Source organism: Petaurus breviceps, unplaced genomic scaffold (genome assembly GCF_028583685.1).
Source record: "Petaurus breviceps papuanus isolate PSGF00001 unplaced genomic scaffold, PetGlider_PUasm1.0 91041, whole genome shotgun sequence".
Taxonomy (NCBI): Eukaryota; Metazoa; Chordata; class Mammalia; order Diprotodontia; family Petauridae; genus Petaurus; species Petaurus breviceps.
The window spans coordinates 38,146,781-38,170,555 of NW_027187400.1; the positions used below are offsets into that span (position 1 = coordinate 38,146,781).

The window sequence follows — 23,775 nt, forward strand, 5'->3', positions numbered from 1 at the left end:
CCTTAAAAAGACAAAACTCCGGGAAGAAAGGAGAAGGATCATTTATTAAGTGCTTTCTCTGTGCCAGGCAGTGCGCAAAGCGCTCTCCGATACTGCCTTCTCTGATTCTTACAACGACCCTGGGCGGAACGTGGGCGGTTACTGTCTCCATTTTACAGCTTAGGAAACTAAGGCAGGGGCTACGGGGACCACGCAGCCGGCCGGACGCGGGGGCGGGAAGTGTGGGGTGCGAGGCAGCGGCAGCGAACAGGAACGCGCGCACCATCGGAGCGGGCTGCCCCCAAAGCACAGCCCTCCCGCGCTCTCCCCAGGCTCTGCAGGGGCCGGCCGCCCCCCTTTACGGATGACGAAACCGAGCCCACAGAGTAAATGCCTTCCAGAGAAAGATGGAACCTGGAGCGCCGGACTCCAAAGCGCGCTCTAGGCCCGCTGCACCGGGAAAGGGGAGAGCTGGGGGAGGGGGCAGAGGCAGGGATGCGGGGCTCTGCGCCAGGGGCGATGCATCTTTGCCACCTGCGGCCCCGGGCTCCATCCAGATGTTCCCGCAGATTCCCCGCAGATGCGGCCGCTCCCGTTGGAAAAGGCGGGGTTTTTGCGAGGAGTTTGGGGAAATGACGTGTCCAACCCGACGGGGCTGCACGTACCGCACCCGCGTGCTCGCGCCCCTTGGGTGGCAGAGATGCTCGTGGCGAAAGTGCCGCTGGCGGACAGCGGGCTGGCTCCCGGCATCTGCTCCCCGCCCGCGCTCCTGACGTCACCGGGCCGCGCCGCGCCGGGAAGTGACGCGCTTCTCCCGCGCCCGATGCTGGTTCTCCTCAGTCTCCCGGTCCGGTGGTGGCGGCGGCGGCGACGGCGGCGGCGGCAGGCGCGGTGGTGAGTGTTTGGCCCTCGGGCTGGTGGGGAGATGCCCGGCCTGGGGCCGAGGCCGCCCAGGGGGCCCCCCGGGCCTGCCTGTTGGTCTTCCTGTTCCCGGCTCGGGGAGGGTTCCGGGCGCGGGGCCTGTGGCGGGGCCGAGGGCGGGCCCGCCTCCAGACCTCGGTGGCGAGACTGCCCGCTGTCTGCCCCCGCCCTCGCGTGGGCTCCGAGCCCTCCGGCCAGAAGCGGCCCATTGTACAGAGGGAAAAACCGAGGCCTGGGTCCGTGGCCTGGCCGCCGGGGAGTTCCGCCGCTTGGGGGTCCAAGAAAGAGAGGTGGGACGGCAGGGCGAGTAAGGCGCCGGAGCCGGGTTTGAATCTTGTCCCCTGGGCGAGCGGCTCGACTTCTCTGAGGCTGTTTCCTGGTCTGTCCAACGGAGAGAATAGCTCTAGTTTCTCCGCCTCAGTTTCCTCACCTGTACCGCGGTGGGCCTAACCTCGCAGGGTGACCGAGACAGTGTAACTGTTGTCGTCGTCATAGTTGCTCCGCTGTGGGTCCCCCTGTTAATGCCACTGAGGGCCGGGGTGCCCGGGACCCAGCTGCCGCCCCTGCCCCCACCTCCGGCGCTTAGTAACCTGGACCGCCGGTTTCCTCCTCTGGAAAGTGGGCGCCAGAATCCAGGTGCCTGTTGTGGGGTGTGAAAGGGATCGTACTTGGGAGGCGCCTTTCCTCGTCCTGCGAATGGTGGAAAGTTTCTGAGGCCCCTTCTGGATGCGACGTTCAGATAAATGGTGAAGTTTATCCTTCCAGGGCCCCATTTATTGAGACGCTGCTTTGTAGAGCCCGGTGCTGGGCTCTGGAGGAAATGGGAGCTTCAGATGTCACATGGGCCCTGTCCTTACTGCCAAGTGGGGAAACAAGACAGGAACGCAGATAATGAGAACCCGGGGAGCAAAGAGAAGGCCGGGAGGGACTTGAGACGTTGTAGTGTCCAGTTTTGCAGAGGAGGAAACCGAGGCCCGGTTATGTTCATGATCACAGACATAGTAAGTGGCAGAGCTGGGATTTGAACCTAGGCCTTCTGACTCTGTAGCTACATGAATACCTCAAGGATCTGTGAAAGGACCTTTCCTTAAAGTATTAACACTGTGCTGCTTTTTAAATGCATATGTGGCACCTAGTGTAAATGTTGTTGTGTATGATTATTTTAGAGCCAAGGAAGATTTTTTTCAGTGGACAGGTCTCATTGAAATTTGTGCAAAATTTGGAGCCTGGGAGAGTTGATGAAGCTAAGTTAAACTTACTGAATTGCTGTGGCCTCAAAATTGATCACTTTCCGTCCAGCTTTCTGGTGATTGTTGGGTTAGTGCAGATTAGTGAGAAACACACACACACACACACACACACACACACACACATATCTGTGAGGCAGATACTATATTTCCCCTATAAGTGAGGAACCTGAGGCTCAAAAACAGTTTGTGGCCTGCCTGGTGTCCAAATTCCAAGTCCAGGGCTCTGGCCACCGTGCCGTTAGCCACAATACTACTACCTTAAGTCTCTTTTACTCTTATACTTCCAAGGTCCAGTGGGTCATGCAGCAGGTTTGATGCCAGAGTTTGGATCCCATCTCTATCACTTACAACACTCATAACTAACATTTATATAGTGTTTACTATATGCCAGGCACTGTACTCAACACTTTAGGATTATTATCTCATTTAATTACCTCACACACCCCTGAGAGATAGGTGCTGTTATTGTCTGAAGCAGACAAGTGAAGTGACTTGCCCAGGGTCAAACTGCTAATAAGCGCCTGAGGCTGTATTTGAACTCAGGTCTTCCTGCCCAGCGTTCTGTCTGACCTTGGGTAAGTGACATACCCTCTCTGGACCTTCATCTCCTCATCTATACAACGAAAGGGTTGGACTAGATTGTCTTTAAACTCTCAGCTGTAAGTTTGTGATCCTATGATAGGATTTTCAGGAAAAGCTTCATGGAGAAGGTATTAGTGCAACTTTAAGGAAGGGTAAGAATTCAGCAAGTAAAGAAGTGTGGGGGACATCCTTTTCATAAAGAATGGCATCTGCACAGACAGGGAGGCAGGAGAGCCCAGGCATGTTTAGAGGACAAGTCCAGTTTGTAAAATACACGGAATAAGATGAAATGAGTGGGTGTCTGGGAAGCCCTCACTTTTGGGGCTATTAGGAGAGAGACTGAGAAATAGAAATGCTTCCCTGCCACTCTGGTATCATCCATGGCCTAACTGCCCTGCTTCCAGAGGGGCTGTCTTTACGTTGCTTCATCCCAGCCTGATTTACCTCCCTCTGCTCAGAGGTCTTTGGGCTTTCCTGTTGCTCCTGGTCACTGCCTCGATAGGTCCTGATGGTTCTCATGGGGGACAGGATCCTGAGCACTGGCTTAAAGAGACCTGGGGCGTGTTCCACAGGTGCAGCTGGTAGGAGCTCTTCCACCAAAGCATCATCCTTCATGCTGCTCACAAACAGCTGTTTCACAAGGGCAGGCAGCATCTCCAACCATGCTGGGCTTTGCTTGGCTTCTCTTTCACACTCTTCCAATGTTTTCTTCTTTCAGTGTGTCTTAACTCAAATGGGTGATGAAAAGGATTCTTGGAAAGTGAAAACTTTAGATGAAATTCTTCAGGAAAAGAAGCGGAGGAAGGAACAAGAAGAGAAGGCAGAGATAAAACGCATAAAAAATGTAAGCCACTTTTTTAAAGTCAATGGTTGGTAAAAAGGAAGTTTAATGTCTTTGCACTCATTTTTCCATTAGAACCTCGCTTCTTCGGTGAAGTGGTTTTGTACTTCCAAATGTCACAGGTGAGCCAAAGTCTCTTTCAAAAGTTACCAAAACCCCATCTGATTTCTCAGTTTATCCCAGAGATAACAAACTAAAGCTATTTCTAGATCAGGGGTTCTTAACCTGGGGTTCTTGAACATATTTTTTAAAGACTTTTACAACTATTTCGATTGTTTTTTTTTTTTGTAATCCTATGTATTTTACTTTACGTATTTAAAAATGTGATTCTGAGAAAGGATCCATAGTCTTCACAAGACTATTGAATGGGGCCATGTCGCAGAAAAAGGTTAAGAACCCTTATGCTACATGAAAATTTGTTTGGAGAATAAAGTATTTGAGGCCTAACATCATTACTGAATATTTTTAAGTGCAATTGGATTAATGTTTTTAATTCTTTTCATGCTCACACTTACAAATAATTCTGTTTATAAAGATTGATAAAGTATTGCTTTGAGAAATTAACATCTGTATTAGTTTGCAAAGTAACATGCTGAGAAGAGCTCTTCAGTAAGTTGGCACTCTGTTGGGTAGAATGCCACCTTCATTTACGTATCTGTTGAATATAGCCCAGTGCTGTGTACACCAGAGAGCTGTATATACATGCTTTAGCTTTCTTCTCTATGTGGGGTCTAGAAACCTCATTAGTAACTGCAGAAGAAGAGAGTGCTGCCTTCCTCGTGTGGCCTGATGCTCATGAACAAGCCTGCCTCACTGACTCTACCACTAAACATATGCACCAGCTTCCTAGGACTTCCACACCTCCCTGCACTTCAAGGGTTGCAGGCACTAAGAGACATTGTATGCCCCTAATGAAAGAATTTGATTTTTGAATTTTATTGGCCCATTGAAATTTGTGTAAAATTTTGTGTCTGAGGTCATTGATGAAGCTAACCTGCATATCATTTTTCAAAAAGTAAAATGGTTGGTTTTTTTCTTTTTCTGTTTTCCTTTTAGTCTGATGATCGGGATTCCAAGCGGGATTCCCTTGAAGAGGGGGAGCTGAGAGATCACCGTATGGAGATAACCATCAGGAATTCACCTTACAGGAGGGAAGATTCTATGGAAGATAGGTAAGTGGGTGGCAAACCAACTGCTCGAGACTGAATGCAGGTCTGGTGGAGGGACCTCTGTCATGCCAGCTTATCTGTCTGGCTGAGGTTCCTAAGTATTGCTTTGAAAAGGTCTGTCTTGGGGATCGATTGCTAGTCTGAATTCCATGTTTAGAACTGAGTCATTATGTGGTTTCTCCCAAATTACCCACCTCTTCCGTGCTTGAAGATCTAAAAATAACAACAACAGCTGGCATTTATATGGCATGTGGAAGCTTGTAAAGCACTCTTCACATGTGCTTCCTTTAAGCCATAGCCTATAGCACAAGCACCTCATCCCCCTTTTACAGGTGAGGAAACAGAAGGTGGGGCACTTAGCTAGTGAGTGTCAGAGGCAGGATGTCTACAGAATGTAGAATTGTTTGTAGATTAAGCAGTAACATTTCTATTTAAAATCTACAGTGTTTTGTGGTAACAATGTATTGGTCCTCATTTCATAGGAAACATGGGGAAGATGCAAACTTGGTATCCTAGCTGGCTGGCTTTACTGTCAGATTCTTTCCCAGCTGGTGCTCCTAGGAATTGAGGAGGTGAATCTAGCCAGCAGAGCGGCTCGGGAGCATCCTAGATCTGAAAGCCCCTGTTCTTGTACTTCTGTGTCTGTTAGCTTATCTCCTGTGTTGTTCTGGAGAAGTGGGCAGTCACCCTCTTTGAACCTGAGTTTCAGTTCTATGAAAGAAACAAAAGAATACTCATGTTGCCCCACTCATGTGGTCATTATATGGAAAGCACTTTTAAAATCTTAAGCTATTATTATTCTAGTTTTCCTGGTTCTTGATGTCCTAAATGTAGTGGGGTAACTGGCATTCTGAAGTGAGTTGGGATACCACAGTGCCTAACACAAGTAGGTACTCAGTACACGTTTACTGGACAGTGCCACCCAGTATTTATATATATATATATATATATATGGGTCTCATTTGAGGCTCCCAAGAATCTGAGAGAGAAGTGCTATTATTATGCCCATTTTATAGATGAGGAAACTGAGGGAAATTGAAATTAAGTGACTTGCCCAGGGTCTCAGAGCAAGTAAGTGGGGCTGGAGTCCAGACCTAGCATTCTGTCCTCCTCATCACTGAACTGCCTGGATAAAGCTTGACTTTGACAGAGCTGTAGGATTTTTCGAGGTGCTATGGGGTCATCTAGAGTAACCTTTTCAACCAAAAGATGAGAAAAGTGAGACCCAGAGCAGTTACTTGCCTTTTCTAAGGTTGTATGGCTTGTCAGGGCAGCACCAGGACTAGAAGCCTGTTTTCCTGGCGCAGCGTACTTTCCCCTACACCATACATTCATCCCCTCCTTAAGCAAGTGGAAAGAAGCCTTGATGGCAGTGAGTTTTGCCAGCCTAATGTAGAAGTAGCAGGGGCTGGAAAGGAGTTCTTCAGACCATTCCATCTGCTTGAAAGACTTGTGTTTTGAGGATCTCTCTCAGTGTTCAGGTTGACTTTTCCCTTAACTTTTCATCTGACCAAACCCTACAGAAATACATTTTTGCTATGATTTCAGGTTTACATCCTGACTAATATCTGACCCTCTTCATTCTCACATGCAGAGGAAAACCATGCCTCCTTCTGCCTTTTTTTGTAGTTTGTGGCCATGCTTATATTAAGTTGTTAATTCTCTAATGTGTTCTAAGTGCCCCTGTTGTGTATGGAGTAATTACCCTTTTTCATTGTACTCTTAGAGGTGAAGAAGATGACTCCTTGGCTATCAAACCACCCCAGCAAATGTCACGTAAAGAGAAAGCTCATCACAGGAAAGATGAGAAGAGGAAAGAGAAACGTCGGCATCGCAGCCACTCAGCAGAGGGAGGTACAGAGCTGCTTTCCTTTTCATGCCAAGTCCCTTTGAGTTCAGTTCTTTCTTTCCTTCAGACTTTGCTTCCCTAGAGCATTCTGCAGAGGCGGGCCACTATCCCTTTGGGGAGTTTCCCCCTATTATTTTTATATTGCTTTGTCCCTAGGTATGATTTCATCAGGTGAAATTTATTTGGTTCAGAGTATAGAATTCCACACCCCTATCTCTGCTATTTAATATTGAGCAGATTTAATAATTATAATTCACGTTTCACTTGTCACTTATCAGTGAGAACAGTGACCCATCAGATGCACGGACTGGAGAGCAGAGTGGCCCACACCATGCATGCTATCCACTCTGTGTCCGTTTCTGACTCCAGGTCCTCCCATGGGCTGGCCAGCCTTGTGGTCAGTCTTGTTGCCAGGCAGGTTGTCTTCCATGTAGAGAATACTTTACAAAGTGTTTCTATTATTACATTACATCTCATTATCTTAATTGATCCTTGAAACAGGGAGCCAGGATAGGAATTATTCGAGTTTTGTTTTTGTTTTTGTAAAGGATACTGAAAGTATTGAAGCAGTTGTGACTTGTCCAGTCACACAGGAAGTGGCGTAGCTTGTGCTTGAACTCGGGCCCCATCCTTGTTCTGGTGCTCTCTGTCTTGTGGGGTACGCCACGTAGAGTGGGAGAGATGGGAGAGTGCCAGAGAACCCGGGGAGGGTTGGGACCCCTAGGCCCCAAACCCAGAGAGATTCTAATGGGTTGAGTCCAAAAACAATGTGTTTGGCCTAAAGAGAAGTTAGGAGTCATCAGTACTTCTCTATGTGTGTATATGTACACATGTACGTACACACATACACATGTGTGGGTGCTCATGGGGGGGCAGGGCATTGAAGAAAACTTCCTGTGGATACATTTGAGATGTGATTTATTAACTGACATTTTGGTTAGAAATATGAGTCAAGGATATGTGTATTGCTGTAACTTATATTTTAAGTTAATTTCCTGGGACTTCACTGTATTCCTATGAATGTGACAGGACGTTTCCCCTCATTAGGGAAGCATGCCAGGGTGAAAGAGAAGGAGCGCGAACATGAGCGGCGGAAAAGGCATCGGGAGGAGCAGGATAAAGCGCGGCGGGAATGGGAGAGGCAGAAAAGGAGGGAGATGGCGCGGGAACATTCCAGGAGGGAGAGGTGAGAGCCTTTAGGTAGCCAGCCCACTGGTAAAGTGCTTAGCACAGTGCCTGGGACGAGTAAGCGCTGTATCATCACCTTCATCGTTGTTCCCTGTAAAACGCAGTGTACAGAAACAGATTCCTTGCAGTTGTAACAGGAATGGAAAGGCAGGCTGATAATTTGAAAGGAATGCATCTGCAAGGAGAGAGGAGCATAACTGAGGCTCTGTCCATAAGTGCTGAGTGAAGGAAGAATGAAAGAAGTCAGTGTGAGATCACGTTAGATAGTGAAAGCTTCCTGTAGAAATATAACTTGGAACTGAGCTTTCTAGAAAATGATGCAAATATATCAAAGGAGGAAAGGGTAGTCTAGTGTTCTCAGTGTAGCTAAAGCAAAGGAGTCAGCTGAGGAATCATGAGAAATGAGGGAGGGGGCCTGGTGGGTACTGGCTGGCTCATGGGCCTCCCTCGATGCCAGTTTAAAAACTGGGGGTTCCAGGTTCTTGGGCGGGAGAGCCACGAGATTACAGGGTGTCCTCCGCTGAGCCTGTAGCATCCCTCAGGCAGGCTAGAGTAGAGCAGGAGGAAGTTGGAGGCAAAGAGAAATAAGGAGGAAGTTGGAGGCCTCGCAGCAGGGGCCGAGGAAGGACGGCTAAAACAGTCTGGGCGGTAGACGCTTCGGACAGCGCTGAGAGCCAGCGTCTCCAGAGCCCTCCCGGGGATCTCACTGGAATCCCCCCGCAGCCCTGTGAGGTGGGCGCTGTCATTATGTGGTGGGACGTGGAGCTAAGGAGAGAGAAGACGTGGACATAATTGAGCTTAGGAAGCCGGCACAATGGGCTGGGTGCAGAGAAGAGACATCCTGGCCTCCCTTGGAGCTTGTATTGTGTAAGGGACCAACAAGGGGGGGAGGAGATAACGGACAGCCAGGCGGTACAGTGGCTAGAGCCATGGGCGCGCAGTCAAGAAGACCCGAGTGCAAATCCTGCCTCAGACACTTAGTGGCTGGGTGACCCTGGCAAGTTGTTCTGCCTCTCCCAGCCTCAGTGTCATCACATGGAGAATGAGGAGTTTGCATTTTGACGGCCCTTAAGGGCCCTTCTAGCTCTAAATCTGTGCTCATTGGGTTCCACAGGTGCTAAATCATTGCTCTTCAAAGTCAGACTAGGGGAAAGCTGATGACTTTCTTAGGGGAGGGCATCAGGGAAGGCTTCATGGGAGAGATGGTATCAGAGCTGGATGGGAGAGGGGGTCAGAATTCTAGGCCCATGGAAAAGCATGACCAGAACATGGTGGGAAGGGGTGCGAGGGGAGCAAGGCTGATTCACATGCCTAAAGCCTGGAAGGGAAGGTGGTATCAGGTTGGGGAGCACCTTGAGTCCCAGCCCACAGTGTCTATAAACTATTTGGGAAGCAGCGAGGACCATCAAAGGGTTTGAGAAAAGAGGGATGTTGTTCGATTTGTGTGTTAGGCAGATGATTTGATCATCAGTAAAAGATAAGAAGGGAGCCTGGAACACCAGGGAGGAAGCTTCTGTCCTGCAGAGGACCATCGAGGGAGCAGTGCCCAAGCAGGGGCATAGCAGTGTGGACAGAGGGAAGGACCAGGGCACGAGACATCTTGGGGTGGGCTCATTGCTGGAGGAGGCTCTAGGTAGAATGGCCAACAGGTGCCTGTGCTTCCTGAAGGGGCTGTGAAGTCAGCAAGGGGGAGCTCAGAGCAGTCTCAGTAAGCGGTCAGATTGGAAGAGAAGGAGAAAGGTGAGGGGGATATTGGAGACAGGCAATGCACCGAGAAGTTGAGGCTTGAAAGTGAGAGGCAGACAGCCCTGGTGTGAGCTGGTGCCAGCAGGAAAGGGGTGTGAGGGGATTGAGGGGCACAATCACAGGACATCAGAATCGGAGCTGGTCCCACCCTCTCCTTGGAAGAAGAATCCCCATGAATTGTTAGAAAGCGTGTCCCAGCATCAGACATCAGTCTGCCTGTTTGCAGCTTCTGCCCATTGCTCTTAGTTCTTCCTGACCCAGCAAGGGCCAGAATTCGTGCAGATGGCGACTCCCCTGATTTGGTTGCATTGTTCAGATTCACAAGGCTCGTTTCCGCTAAGCTGGAGCCAATGACCGGATTTTACATTCAGATCTCTGGGTCTCCTTCAGGGGATTTGCAGCTCACTAATAGGGCCCTGAGTGTATGGTTATTCAGGCAGGTCTCCTCTCCTACAAGAGAACCTGAAGACAGCTGTCCATCCTTTCCTTCCTGAGTCTCCCCAGACTGGCATCTCCAGATGGAACAGACTTCAGCCTCTTCACCAGTGCCCTTCCTCAGCTGTGATCCCCAGACCTTTGTCTGCTTCCCGCTGCAAGGAGAGGTTGTTTTCTCAGCCCCAAGTATGAGATTCAGCCTAATTCTCTAACCTGCCAAGGGCTTTCAGGATCTTGGCTGCTTACCCAATGCATTAGCTCTCCCCCCAAGATCTTTAGCTTCCTCAGATTCCATGAGGATTCCCTTTTACCCATTAGAAGGCTATGCCTGAACTAGTGGGACGCACGCTGTCATCAAGGACTTCGATCGAGTCCATCCCTTCGCCGGTTCCCAGTCTACCCAGTCATGCCGCTGTCTTGCTCACATTTCATCCATCTTTTTTTTTTTTTTTGCCTTTGGAAGTTTTTAACATAGTTTATTTGTGCTCTGATGAAAAATCCATCATCTCTTCCCAGATAAACATCCTCCAGAATGCCTTTACTCCCCCTCCTCGCCTTCATGCCAGCCCTGCCTTCCTTCGTTCTGCTCTTGGGTGTCTTTTCTAGCATGCAGCCATGCCGTACAAGTCTGTGTTCTGCTTCATTTTTCCTTGCATAGTCAAAGGAGTCATGCCAGAGCCTCTGCTTTTGCCACCACCAAATTGGCTTCTGTATCCGAAAACAAAAATGCCGTGTGGAGTTGTCTCATGCATCTTGGCCAGGCACTGTGGCCTTTGCAGGATGACAGCCATCTCTGATCATCTGTTTACGTGGAAGAAGTCTGTCTGTTGTGAACCTCCTGTTTCTGATGGTTACATTGTCGTTCCTGGTGGCAGCCAGCTCCTTGCAGCTGGAGGAGAGGCCTCACAAGCATTTTGATGCTCAGGCTATGTCATCAAACACGGCTGAAGTCTAGAAAAACTATTCAGGCCAGGCATGAAGGAGCTACTTGTGTAATCCCTGCTCCTCAGGAACCCTGAGCCTATCAGGAGTCCTCAGTAAGTCTGGTAGCCCTGTGGGGAGCTCCCAGGAGCAGGTTCCCCAGGCTGGCAAAGGAGGAGGCACTGGGCCTATGAGGGGTGGCTGCTCTTCCAAGCTAGGTGAGATGAGGAGACTCAGTCCCCTCCCCCCTGCTCTGAGACTGTATTTGTAACTTTCCCCTGACCCCATCTGAAAAAAGAGTAGTTTACTGAAACCAGATTAGTTCTGACAGCCTTGCCCTTTTCTAGTATGTGCACTAACTGTTTCTAACAGTGTGTGCTAGAATGCTTTGAGGAGTTGAAATCAAGCTCATTAACCCATCATTAATTTGCAGATTCTATTCTCTTTTTTGAAAACAGCCCAGGACACTGACCTTCAGTGCTCTAGTACCTGTCCTGTTCGCCTTCATCTTTCAGAAGTCACTGATGAAGGCTTAGCCTTCATATCTGCCCATTCTCTGAATCCTTGAAGAAGTGGCTCATTCAATCCATGGGACTTCAGTTCATCAGAAGCAGGAAGGTCCTCTTTGACTATCACTTTTCTTATCTTTGACTTAATTACAAAACTCCTTCTCCTTGGCAGGGAAAGCAGAATCTCAATACAGTAGAGTCCCTCCTTCCCTCTGTGATCAGTGATCACTGCCCCAACCACCTTGAGCAATGGTCCCATCCCTCTTTGAACAGCCTCTGTTTTTCAGTCTGGCTAAGAAATCCTTTTTGTTGTCCTTAGTACTCCTTGTGAGTCTCAATCCTTCTGATCATTAGCACTTCTGACAGTGTTCTTACAGAAAGAAGGCTATCTGGTAGCTAATTGCCTTTGCTTTCTTGTTTTAAAATATAATTAATTTATTTATTTTTAGGTTTCAACATTCACTTCCATAAGATTTTGAGTTGTAAATTTTCTTCGCCTCCTTTTCCTTCCTTCTCCCCAAGATGGCATGCAAACTGACATAGGCTCTACTTATACATTCATATTAAACATATTTTCACATTAGTCACGATGTAAAGAATTAGAACTAAAGGGAGGAACCAAGAGAAAGAAGAAGCAAAAAAACAAAAGAAAAGGAGAGTAAATAGTCTGCCTCCCTCTGCATCCAGACTCCACAAAGTTCTTTCTCTGGACATGGACAGCATTTTCCATCATGAGGCTTTTAGAGTCGTTTTAAGGTCCTTGCATTGCTGAGAAGAACTAAGTTTATCAAGGTCAGTCATCGTACAGTGTGGCTGTTACTGTGTACAGTGTTCTCCTGGTTCTGCTCACTTCACTCAGCATCAGTTCATGTAAGACTTTCCAGGTTTTTCTGAAGTCTGCCTGCTCATCACTTCTTATACTACAGTAATATTCCATTACATTCATATACCACAGCTTGATCAGCCATTCCCCAGTTGATGGGTCTCCCCTCAATTTCCAATTCTTTTCTACAATAGAAAGAGCTGCTATAAATATCTTTGTACATATGGGTCTTTTTCCCACTTCTATGATCTCTTTGGGATACAACCCTAGAAGTGGTATTGCTGGGTCAAAGGGTATAAAATTATTTATAGCCCTTTGGGCATAATTCCAGATTGCTCTCCAGAATGGTTGGATCAGTTCACAACTCCACCAGCAATGCATTAGTGTTCCAATTTGTCCACATCCTCTCCAGCATTTGTCATTTTCCTGTTTTGTCATCTTAGCCAATCTTACTGGTGAGATGTGGTACCTCAGAGTTGTTTTGATTTGCATTTCTCTAATCAATAGTCATTTAGAGCATTTCTTCATGTGCTTATAGATATCTTTAATTTTTTTATCTGATAACTGCCTGTTCATATCCTTTGACCATTTATCAGTTGGGGAATGACTTGTATTCTTATAGATTTGGCTCAATTCTCTGTATATTTTAGAAATGAGTCCTTTGTCAGAGACATAGGTTGTAAAAATTCTTTTCTAATTTCCCACCTCCTTCTTAATCTTGGTTACATTGGCTTTGTTTGTACAGAAGCTTTTCAATTTAATGTAATCAAAATTATCCATTTTGCATTTTATAATGTTCTCTAATTCTTGTTTAGTCATAAAGTCTTTCCCTCTCCACAAATCTGACAGGTAAACTATTCCTTGCTTTCCCAGATTGCTTACAGTATCAGCCTTTATACCTAGATCATGCACCCATTTAGACTTGATTTTGGGATATGGTGTTAGATAATGGTCTATGCCCAGTTTCTGCCACACTATATTCCAGTTTTCCTAGCAGTTGTTGTCAAATGGTGGGTTCTTATCCCCAAAACTGGGGTCTTTGGGTTTATCAAACAATAGATTACTATAGTCATTGACTTCTGAATCTCGTGTGCCTAATCTATTCCATTGATCCACTCCTCTATTCCTCAGCCAGTACCAAGTAGTTTTGATGACTGCTGCTTTATAATACAGATTGAAATCTGATATAGCTAATCCACCTTCCCTAGCATTTCTTTTCATTAATTCCCTTGATATTCTGGACCGTTTATTCTTCCAAATGGATTTTGTTACTATTTTTTCTAGCTCTATAAAATAGTTTTTTGGTAAATTGATTGGTATGGCACTAAATATATCATTTAATTTAGGTAAAATTGTCATTTATATTATATTAGTTCCACCCAGCCAGGAGCAATTGATATTTTAATAATTAGTTAGATCTCACTTAATTTGTGTGAAGAGTGTTTTGTAGTTATGATCCTATAGGTCCTGGGTTTGTTTTGGCAAGTAGATTCCCAAATATTTTATAATGTCTACAGTAACTTTAAATGGGATTTCTCTTTCTATCTCTTGCTGTAGAATTTCATTGGAAATATATAGGAATGCCGAGGATTTATGTGGGTTTATTTTATATCCTGCAACTTTGCCAAATTTATTTATTGTCTCAAGTAGTTTTTTACTTCATTCTCTAGGATTCTCTAAGTATATCATCATATTGGGTCAAAGTTTTATAGCCCCTTGGGCATAGTTCCAAATTGCTCTCCAGAATGGTTGGATCAGTTTACAACTCTACCAGCAGTGCATTAGTGTTCCAATTTTCCCACATCTTCTCCAGCATTTATCATTTTCCTGTTTTGTCATCGTAGCCAATCTGATGGGTGTGATGTGGTACCTCAGAGCTCTTTTGATTTGCATTTCTCTAATCAATAGTGATTTAGAGCACTTTTTTATAGGATTATAGATAACTTTGATTTCTTCATCTGAAAACTGCTTCTTCATACCCTTTGAACATTTATCAGTTGGGTAGCTACCTTTGTTTCCATTTTCTCTACATGTGTTCCAGAAATCTTAACGTGATCGGGGAGTTCTCAGTTCTACGTGTCTCTTCAGAAGACTGCTGTTTTTCCTCTTCACCAAAAATGTTCCTTTTTGTGACTTTCAAAAAATTGTTATTATTGATACCTTTTGCCTCTTGAACAATGCATCCTTAGAGACAAAAATTAGCAAACAGATGGAATATCAAGACCATGTCACAGCGGTGTGCACCGTGTCTTCCCCTCGAAGTCCGCTGGCCCTCTGCTGTGGTCACAGACAGAGGCCTGCTTCCTCACCTCTTCTCCACATCTCTCACTCATATTTCAGCTTCCTTTCAGTGGTTTGTACATTGTAATCATTTTGTATGTTATTATCTTGATTATCTGTGTTTTGCTTTGCAACACGGTGCTCTGCATTCTTCATGTTTGTCATTTTTGCTGCACAGTGATAGTTCTTTATTCACATACCAGGGTTTCAGCTGTTCCCCAGTCTGTGGTCACCTATTTTGTTGCCAGTTCTTTGGTACCACAAAGAGAGATGCTCTTTATTTATTGGGCCTTTATTTCTGTCTGGCTTCTTTGGGGCGCATGCCAGGTAGTGTGGTTGCTGCTGGATCACAGTTATTGAATAGTTGTTTATTTTTCTTGTGGAATTCCACATTGAAATCTTGACCAGTCGGGCCACTTCGTACTTCCTTCATTAGAATGCCAGTCCACCTGTGTTCCCATACCCTTTTCAGTGTGATTGTAGCTATCTTTTTTCATCTTTGCCAATCTGCATAGTAAGAGGTGAAAAGCTCAGGGTGATTTTAATTTACCTTTTTCTTACTGTTTGTGGTTTCAAGAATGTTATCTTATCATTTATAGCTTGCAACTCTTTTAAAAACTATTCTTATGGGTCCTGGCCTTCTTAGCACAGAGTGATTATAAATACTAAATAGTAACTTTCTCTTTTGGCTTGGAACCCTAAGGGTCTTCCCATCCCAGTTTGATTTTTTTTAATTAAAGGGGCCATCCCTTGATACACTTCTTAAAGAAGCCTAGTCACTGAATGGGCATTACTTCATTCAAAGTAAGAACCTAAAAAGACCTTAGCCTAAAAGGACCAGGGTCTCCCATTGCATCCTGGGCCATCTCCAGTTGTCCTGCTGAATATCAGGCCCCTGGACCCAGGTGGCTCTGGAGGAGACAGTGAGGCTGGTGACCTTGCCCAGCCCTGCCTCCCTTAAATCCAGTTCACTCGCCTGCCACGGTATCACCTCCCTGATGTCATGGTCCTCTGAGAAAGAAGGGCAAACACAACAAGCAGCAATAACCTTTTTGGAGAACGACTCTTAGTGCTTCAGTATTGGGACAGTTCACTACATATCTTAGGTAACCAGCCTTTATTGTTGAAATCTGATGCCAGTATTTTCCCACTCTGGTGTTTCTCTTCAGATTGTATCTTCCTGATTATATTCATACAAAAGCATTTTAATTTTATGTAGTCAAAATTGTCTAGTTCATCTTTTTATTATATCCTCTATATTTGGTTAAGAATTATCCTCATTGCCATGATTCATTGCCATGAAAGGTACCAGACTCATTCTCTTCTTAATTTTTGATGGTGTGATTATTTATACTCAGGTCATGTATAAGATATTAGTCTAAACCTAATTTATGACTAAACACTTTACAGTTTTCCCAGCATTTCTTGTCAAAAAGAAATCTGTTCCCCTATTAATTTGCAACCTAGGGTTTATCAGGTGCTGAATTATTTACCATTTTGAATTGTTTCTGTTTCTTACTTACCTCACCTGTTCCAACAGTCTACTCTGTTTTTTAGCTTGTGAGTTATGGTCATACTCTACCCTCTTCATTTGTGCCTTTTTCATTTTTTGCCTTGAGATTTTAGATTTTTTATTCTTCTGTGTGAATTTTATCATTTGGATCTCAGTAATTTGATTGGTTTAGCACTAACCCTATAGATTAATTTAGGTAGTATTGCTGTTTTTAGTCTATTGGCATTGCCCAACAAAGAGAAAATATCTCTCTGGTTATTTGTCTCCTTTTATTCTGTAGAAAGTTTTGTAGTTGTGTTCATATAAATTTGTGTATTGGTAAACGGCAACGTGTCTTATGTGTTTTATAGTTATTTTCAGTTGCATTTTCTCATGGTTTCCTTCTAGTTTTTGTTATATTTAAAATTGGTGATTTTTTTTGTATCCTATGTTGCTATAGCTTTTATCTCAGTCAGTTTCTTGGTTGGTTTTGAGGAGTTTTCTAAGTAGATTATCATGTCATCTGCAGATAGTGATTGTTTTATCTCCTTTTTACTGATGTTTATAGCTTTAATTTTGTTTTTTATCTTTTTTGCTATAACATTTCTAGAATGCTATCAGATAAAAGTGGGGAGAGGGGATGTCTTTCTCTGTATACCTTCAGAATTTCATTCTTGAGAATTTTCCATCCCTCTTGGACTGACTTTCCTTGGAGAATTTTAGTCCATGAATTCCTTTTCTCTTTGAAATATATATATGCCCTTCCCCTCTCCCAATCTAGGGTTCAGGTATGACTAGCTTTCCCCTTCTCCAATACAGACTTTTAGGATAGAGTCCACTTCCCACACCCAGTTGCTCTCTGTTGGTGAGAATCAGATCCAGAATAGAAATTTCCCTTATTGGTTTCCCACGCATCCCTACCCCTGCCTTTGAACAATGCAGTTATCCTAGAGATGAATTAAGAAATGATAAATGCTCTGCTTTTGGTAGAATTCTAGCAGATGCTTGGGTCATTGGAGCCCCCCATCTTTCTTCTATCATGCCTTTATGCTAGGCTCATCATGTTTTCCAGACTTCTTGTCTAATTCCCCTTTTCTGGTCTTTAGTCAACTCCAGTCACTGACAAAATTATTTTTGTCTTCCCCTCTGCTGGACTTCACAGAAATGATCTCTGCCCTTCTCTTCTTGATTTCTGGATTTATTCACATTCACATACTTTATTACCATACATTGCTCCTCACATCTTCACCTGGCAGGGGTACCCCTGCCTGTTCAGGACTTCATGTCAGTCATGGGGTTCATCCCACAAAATCTCAGTGATACCTCTTTATGGGCACTGGGATCCTCCTCTGTCCTGACCTTTGTGGGTTTGTGTATGACTATTTTAGGCAATGGCTTTTCTTATTGGCACTTTCCTTGGATTTTGTCACCTGTACCTTTTGAGTGCTGACACTTCTTTTTTTCTTAGATTGTAACTTCCTTAGTCATACTCTGGTACATACTTGGCATCTAGTTTGGTGCGAAAATATCAACAATTTCCTCCCCCCTCTGTTCTTTTCATTTTAGATTTTTGTTTGCATTTTCAGACCACCCAACAGTACATTCTTGCCAGATCTTAATAGGTGCATATTCTCCCTGCCTGAGAGCCTGGTGTTCTTATATTTTAAACTCACTAAGGTTTAGAAATTCAAGCTCCATCCCCAGACATCATCTTCTTGGCCAACTGTTTACCTCCCAGCTATTCACTTCTCTGGCACCATCCTCGACTTTAGTGGGCACCAGTGAAGAAAACACACCCTGCCCTGTGGTCTTGAGTTATTTACCCAGGACATTTGTGAACTTGGGTGTTTAGTCTTTCCTGTAAGATCCTTTGGGTTTAGCTCTCAGGCATGTTTTCATAAGAGGCCAGAAGGCCTCATGCCTCAGGAAGACCATGGAGTTGATCTTGCACTTGAATGTTTGAAAAACAGCTCCCTAGAACCCGAGAGCAGGGGAGTCCTCGCCCTCACTGCTCCCTGCTCTTCTCCCTTTGGCATCCTGTTCATCCGTCATAGTCCTGGGCTCTGCACTGCCTTTACTCTTTACATGAAGCTTCTTAATTGTTTGTACACTACAGCCATGGTCCAGGCCCTTTCTGTGCTGTGCCATGTTTTGCTCTTCCCCACTCAGGGGACAGCCACTTGATTTCCACTTCTGTATTGCCATTAGTGGGATAGCTGGTCTATGAGGGAGACAGTTCAGCCACTTTTTAAATATAATTCCAAATTGCTTTCCAGCATGGTTGGACTAGGTCATAGCTCTGCACACAACTTACTTGTATGGCCATCTTCCCACAGTCCCACCAACTGACGATTTCCATCATTTTTGAGATTTGCCAATTTGCTGGGAATGAGATGAAACTTGAGGGTTGTTTTGATTTGTATTTCTCTCATTAGGGATTTGGAGCAGTTTTTCCAAAGTTTACTAGTTTACAGTTCTTTTGTGGACATTTTCTTCCTGTCCTTTGACTGGTTGGGGAATGGCTCTCCATTTTACATTGAATGTGACGTTCTTACTTTACATCAATCTGACTCTAGGTGGGGCTGTGGCTGGGGGTTCTGCTGCAGGCCCTGAAGCCTCTGACTAAGGATCTGTAGAGCCCCTGGGAGCTTACATGAAGTGAGAACAGGCTGTGGATCTTGGATAACAGATTCTTCATGCAAACTTGGTTTTCCCATTCAGCAGTCTCCCTTCTCTTACTTCTTGCATTGATTTTGTTCATTCAAAAGCTTTTCTTTTTCATAGAATAGAAACCATCTGTCTTATTTTTGTGAGCTCCACTTTCTCCCATTTGGTTAAGAATTCTCCTCCTAGCCAGAGATGGCAAAGGCTCCTTACTTCGTTCTCTTAAAATTGTTTTGTGGTGTGATCGTTTATATTCAGGTCAGGCATCTGTTTTGAGCTTGTTATGGCATGTGTAAGTAGGATATTGTCTGAACCTAATTCTCAGACTACTTGCTAGGGTTTCTCTTTGAGTGGGGCATTCTTCCCCACGGGTCAGTGCCCTCAGTTTTCACAGGGCCCTTCTTGCCTTCAACCACCTTGGTATGATGTTCCTCCACATTCTGTCCTCTTGCTCCCAGCTCCCCTTCCACTTGTTCTTGATAAACCCGAGCTTGTGGCGGGATGCTCCTGGGGACCAGCATTCAGCTTGACATTGTTAGAAGTCACACAGGGGCTGCAAGCTGGAAACCTGACCTGCCTGATGCCGGCCACTGCAAACCTTTCCATGTATTTTCATTTTCAGATTGTTCTTGAGGGCCCATCACTATTTTTTTTTTAAAAAAAATTTTTTTTTTTGGTTTAACTTGTTTATTTTTCATTTTCAACGTTCATTTCCACAAGATTTTGAGTTACAAATTTTCTCCCCTTCTTTCCCCTACCTGCCAACCCCAAAATAGTGATTCTGCTGAATACCCCTTCCCCCAGTCTGCCCTCTCTTATATCCTCCACCATCCCACCTCTAACTTTCTAGTAGGGCAAGATTGATTTCTATACACACACTTATTTGGTTTTCTACTTTGACCCTGTCCCTTTTCAAAAGTGTGTCCTTCTAACTACCCTCCCCTCCAGTCTGCCCTCCCTTCTATCATTTCTATGCCTATATATCTTATTTCCCAGTTGCATGTAAAAAAATTATATATATTTTTAACATTTGATTTTATAACTTTGATTTCTAGATTCTTTCTCTTCTTCCCTTGTCACCCACCCCTACTGAGAGGAAAAGCGATTCAGTATAGGTTATACATGTGTAGTTCAAAACATTTCCATAGTAGATATATTGTGAAAGACTGACTATATTTCCCTCCATCCTATCACACACACACTTATTTGGTTTTCTACTTTGACCCTGTCCCTTTTCAAAAGTGTGTCCTTCTAACTACCCTCCCCTCCAGTCTGCCCTCCCTTCTATCATCCCCCACCCCCCTATTTTCCTGTAAGGTAAGATACCCAATTTGGTGTGTATGTTATTCCCTCCTTAAGCCAGATTCAATGAAAGGGAGGTTGACCAATTCCCTTTTTCCTTCCTGTTCTTCCCCTCCATTGTAACAGTTTTCTCTTGCCTCTTTTCTGTGAGGTAATTTACCCTATTGCAGCTCTCCCTATCTCCTCTCATTATATTCCTCTCTCACCTTTTTTTTTTTTTTTGCTTTGTTTTGGAGGGGTAGTTGGGATTAAGTGACCTGCCCAAAGTCACATGGCTAGCAAGTGTTAAGTAAGTGTCTGAGGCCAGACCCGAACTTAGGTCCTCCTGACTCCAGGGCCATTCACTGCACCACCCAGCCACACCCCCTCTTCTCACCTCTTAATTTAATTTAATTTTTTAGATATCATCCCTTCCTATTCAACTGATCCTGTGCCCTCTGTCTATGTATACATGTACCCATATATACACACACTCACATCATGTATTTATATGTACATATACCCTCCTATATAAACATATATATGTATGTATACATATATATATTCCCGTCAACTATCCTCATACTAAGAAAAGTCTCACGAGTTACAATTATTGTTTTACCATGTAGAAATGTAAACAGTTCAATTTTAATAAGTTCCTAATGATTTCTTTTCCCTGTTTACCTTCTCATGCTTCTCTTGCTTCTTGTATTTGAAAGTCAAATTTTCTATCAACTCTGGTTTTTTCATCAAGAATGCTTGAAAGTCCTCTATTTCATTGAATGACCATATTTTCCCCTGAAACATTATACTCAATTTTTCTGAGTAGGTGATTCTTGGTTTTAATGCTAGCTCCTTTGACCTCTGGAATATCATATTCCAAGCCCTTTGATCCCTTAATGTAGAAGCTGCTAGAACTTGTATTATCCCGATTTCCGCAATGCTCAAATTGTTTCTTCCTGACTGCTTGTAATATTTTCTCCTTGAACTAGGAACTCTGGAATTTGGCTATAATATTCCTAGGAGTTTCTATTTGGGATCTTTTTCAAGAGGTGATTGGTAAGGGGCGGCCAGGTGGCTCAGCAAGTAAGAGCACCAGCTCCAGTGTTGGGATGACCTGGAGATCTAATCCCGGGCTCAGACACTCAGCACCACACCCAGAAATAACTGGCTGTGTAACCATGAGCAAGTTACTTAACCCAGATTGCTTAAAAAAAAAAAGAGGTGATTGGTGAATTCTTTCAGTTTCTATTTTGCCCTCTGGTTCTAGAATATCAGGGCAATTTTCCTTGAGAATTTCATGAAGGATGATTTCTAGGTTCTTTTTTTGATCATGACTTTCAGATAGCCCAATAATTTTTAAATTATCTCTTCTGGATCTGTTTTCCAGGTCAGTGGTTTTTCCCGAGATATTTCACATTGCCTTCTATTTTTTCATTAGTTTGGATCTGTTTTATAGTATCTTGGTTTCTCATAAAGTCATTAGTTTACATTTGCTCCAATCGAATTTTGAAGGAATTATTCTCTTCAGTGAGTTTTTGAAATTCCTTTTCCATTTGGCAAATTCAGTTTTTTAAGGCATTCTTCTCCTTATTGGCTTTTTGGGCTTCTTTTGCCATTTGAGTTAGTCTATTTTTTAAGGTGTTATTTTCTTCAGTCAGGTTGTTGACTTTTTTTTGTGATTTTCTTGCATCAATCTCATTTCTCTTCCCAGTTTTTCCTCTACTTCTCTTACTTGATTTTCAGAATCCTTTTTGAGCTCCTCCATGGCTTGTAAACAATTCATATTTTTCTTGGAAGCTTTTGATGCAGGAGTTTGGACTTTGTTTTCTTCCTCCCATTCTATGCTCTGATCTTTTTTGTCCCCAGAAAAGGAATCTAAGGTTTGATTGCTGTGCTTGCTCATGTTGCCAGCCAATTACTTGACTTTTGAGCTCTTTGTCACGGTAGAGCTCTGCTTCCAGAGAGGAGAGCTTTGTCGCTGGGGTTTTCCCAAATATTGTCAAAGGTCTGAGGAGGGTGCCCTCTCTACAGACACCACATTGGCAAACTGGCTTTTCTCACCCCAGGACCACCTCCCAAGAAAGCAATCCAGATCCAGGCAGGTCAAAGCAAGATTGGTTACCCTTGGAATGGTCACTTAGTCCCCCTATGATCTGTAGGCCAGAGACTCCTGAAGCAGCCACGCGGCAGATGCCGCAGCCGCCCTGCCTCTGCCATGTCTCGCCCTGGGGGCAGGGGCTGTACTGTACCTTTCCTTTCCAACAGAGTTCCAAACTGACCTTTTACTTTCTTTTTGGAGTTTATGGCTTGAAAAGTCTGGAAACTGCCACAGCTCCTATTGATTCACTCTCCTGGAGTCTGCTCTGGCTGCTGCTGCCTCCCTGGGGCCAAAACCACACGGCTCACTCCAGACTGTGCTCGGCTCCCAGTGTGCTGTGATGAACCCTTCCCATCAGCCTGCCAGGCTGCATTCAGCAGGAGATTTGTTTGTCTCTGTCACTTTGTGGATTCTGTAGCTCTAAAATTTGTTTAGAATCATATTTTATAGGTATTTGAGGTGGTTGTGGGGAGAGGTCACAGAATTTCCTGCTTCTCTTTAAAATGTTTTTAACACATTTACACCCTTTTATCACTCCTTTCTGGCCTTTCTCCTACTTCTTACCTTGCTAACCACATCAACTTCTTTTCCTTTAAAGATAAATCTTATTTTGTTGCTGCTTTTTCTTTTTACATTAACTCTAAAATGTCCCTTCCTCTTCCCCTCTCTGGGGAGCTACCCTCACTACAGAAAAAGAAAAGGAAAGAAGAAAAAAAGGCAGTCCACAAAATGACCCACCGACATTCTTGTTCACCCTTACTAGGTGTGTACTCTCCCTGGGTGAGAACTTGGCATTCTTGTGTTTAAACTGACTGAGGTTTAGCAACCCAAAACTCAGCCCCAGACACCATGCTCTCGCCATCTGTTCTCCCGGGTTAGTGGTTCACTTTGGCATCATGTCTCACATTTCATGCATGGTCCACACAACCTCTCTCATTTTCTAAACTCTTCTCTTGATCCAAGTATGGGCACTATAACATAATTTTTGATTTTCCCTTTTCTCACTAACTTCTTTTACCTCGTATCTTGCCATCTTACCAATTTGTTTCATAATTTGCTTTTTCTTAGTTCTGTCAGTTTGCCAGTTACTTTCTCCTGGATTACTCCTCCTCAGTCCTTTCCCTCCTTCATATAAGAAGGGCTCCAGAGAATGAGATAGGGATCCAGAGATAGAGAAGCTAGCTTTGGATAGGAGAAGGGGCAATCGATTGAGACAAGAGGAGAATTCTGCATCCTTCCTGCCCTGAGGTTGCAGGGGCAAAGCAGCTACTGGGGCTTGGTTGCTCGATGTCTGCCCATTGATAGATGGAACTCCCTAAGAGGGGAAGAGGAGCCCAGGCTAAGGAGGAGAGACCTGAGCTCTCCCATCCTAACCCTAATTAAGCAGCTCTCTCCTCTGTCTTGTTCCTCACTTCTTCAGTAAGTTGGCCCTGTTGTCAGTTGAGCACATTGAGGGCCTGGGGTCCGCTGTCAGTGGAAACATCTGAGGCTCTATTTAGTTGTCCCCTTGCACCTTTAGAAGCAGAGAACCCCATGCCCCAGACCGGCTTGGGATGGCGAGGGAGGCACACAGAGGCAGATGCTGGGCTCTGGGCAGCCCAGTCCACCGAGAGGTTTCCTGGGAGCTGTGGAGGGGGAGGGTAGCTGGGGGCGGGCAGGTGGCCTCCCTTCATGTAGTTGGTCTCAGTTTCAACAGAATTGGCTCTTTGTTTGTCACTGGTGTACAGGGAGGAACCTGACTTAG

At 44.6% G+C, this 23,775-nt stretch overlaps 1 protein-coding gene across 9 annotated transcripts in view; it reads left to right on the plus strand.

The window, feature by feature from the left end:
- Positions 1–14: 14 nt before the first annotated feature.
- LOC138154275 (cyclin-dependent kinase 11B) overlaps positions 15–23,775 on the plus strand; it is a 41,029-nt gene continuing 17,268 nt past the window's right edge. For 2 of the 9 annotated variants that reach the window (XM_069078873.1, XM_069078874.1), the window contains exons 1-5: positions 15–873; positions 3,451–3,576; positions 4,630–4,745; positions 6,469–6,596; positions 7,621–7,777. In XM_069078873.1, coding sequence (XP_068934974.1) covers positions 3,466–3,576; positions 4,630–4,745; positions 6,469–6,596; positions 7,621–7,777 — 512 coding nt within the window. In that variant the 5' untranslated portion in view covers positions 15–873; positions 3,451–3,465. Of the gene's footprint in view, positions 874–3,450; positions 3,577–3,648; positions 3,696–4,629; positions 4,746–6,468; positions 6,597–7,620; positions 7,778–23,775 lie in introns of those variants that run through there. The other 7 variants (XM_069078875.1, XM_069078878.1, XM_069078877.1 and 4 more) reach the window with 6 other exon arrangements.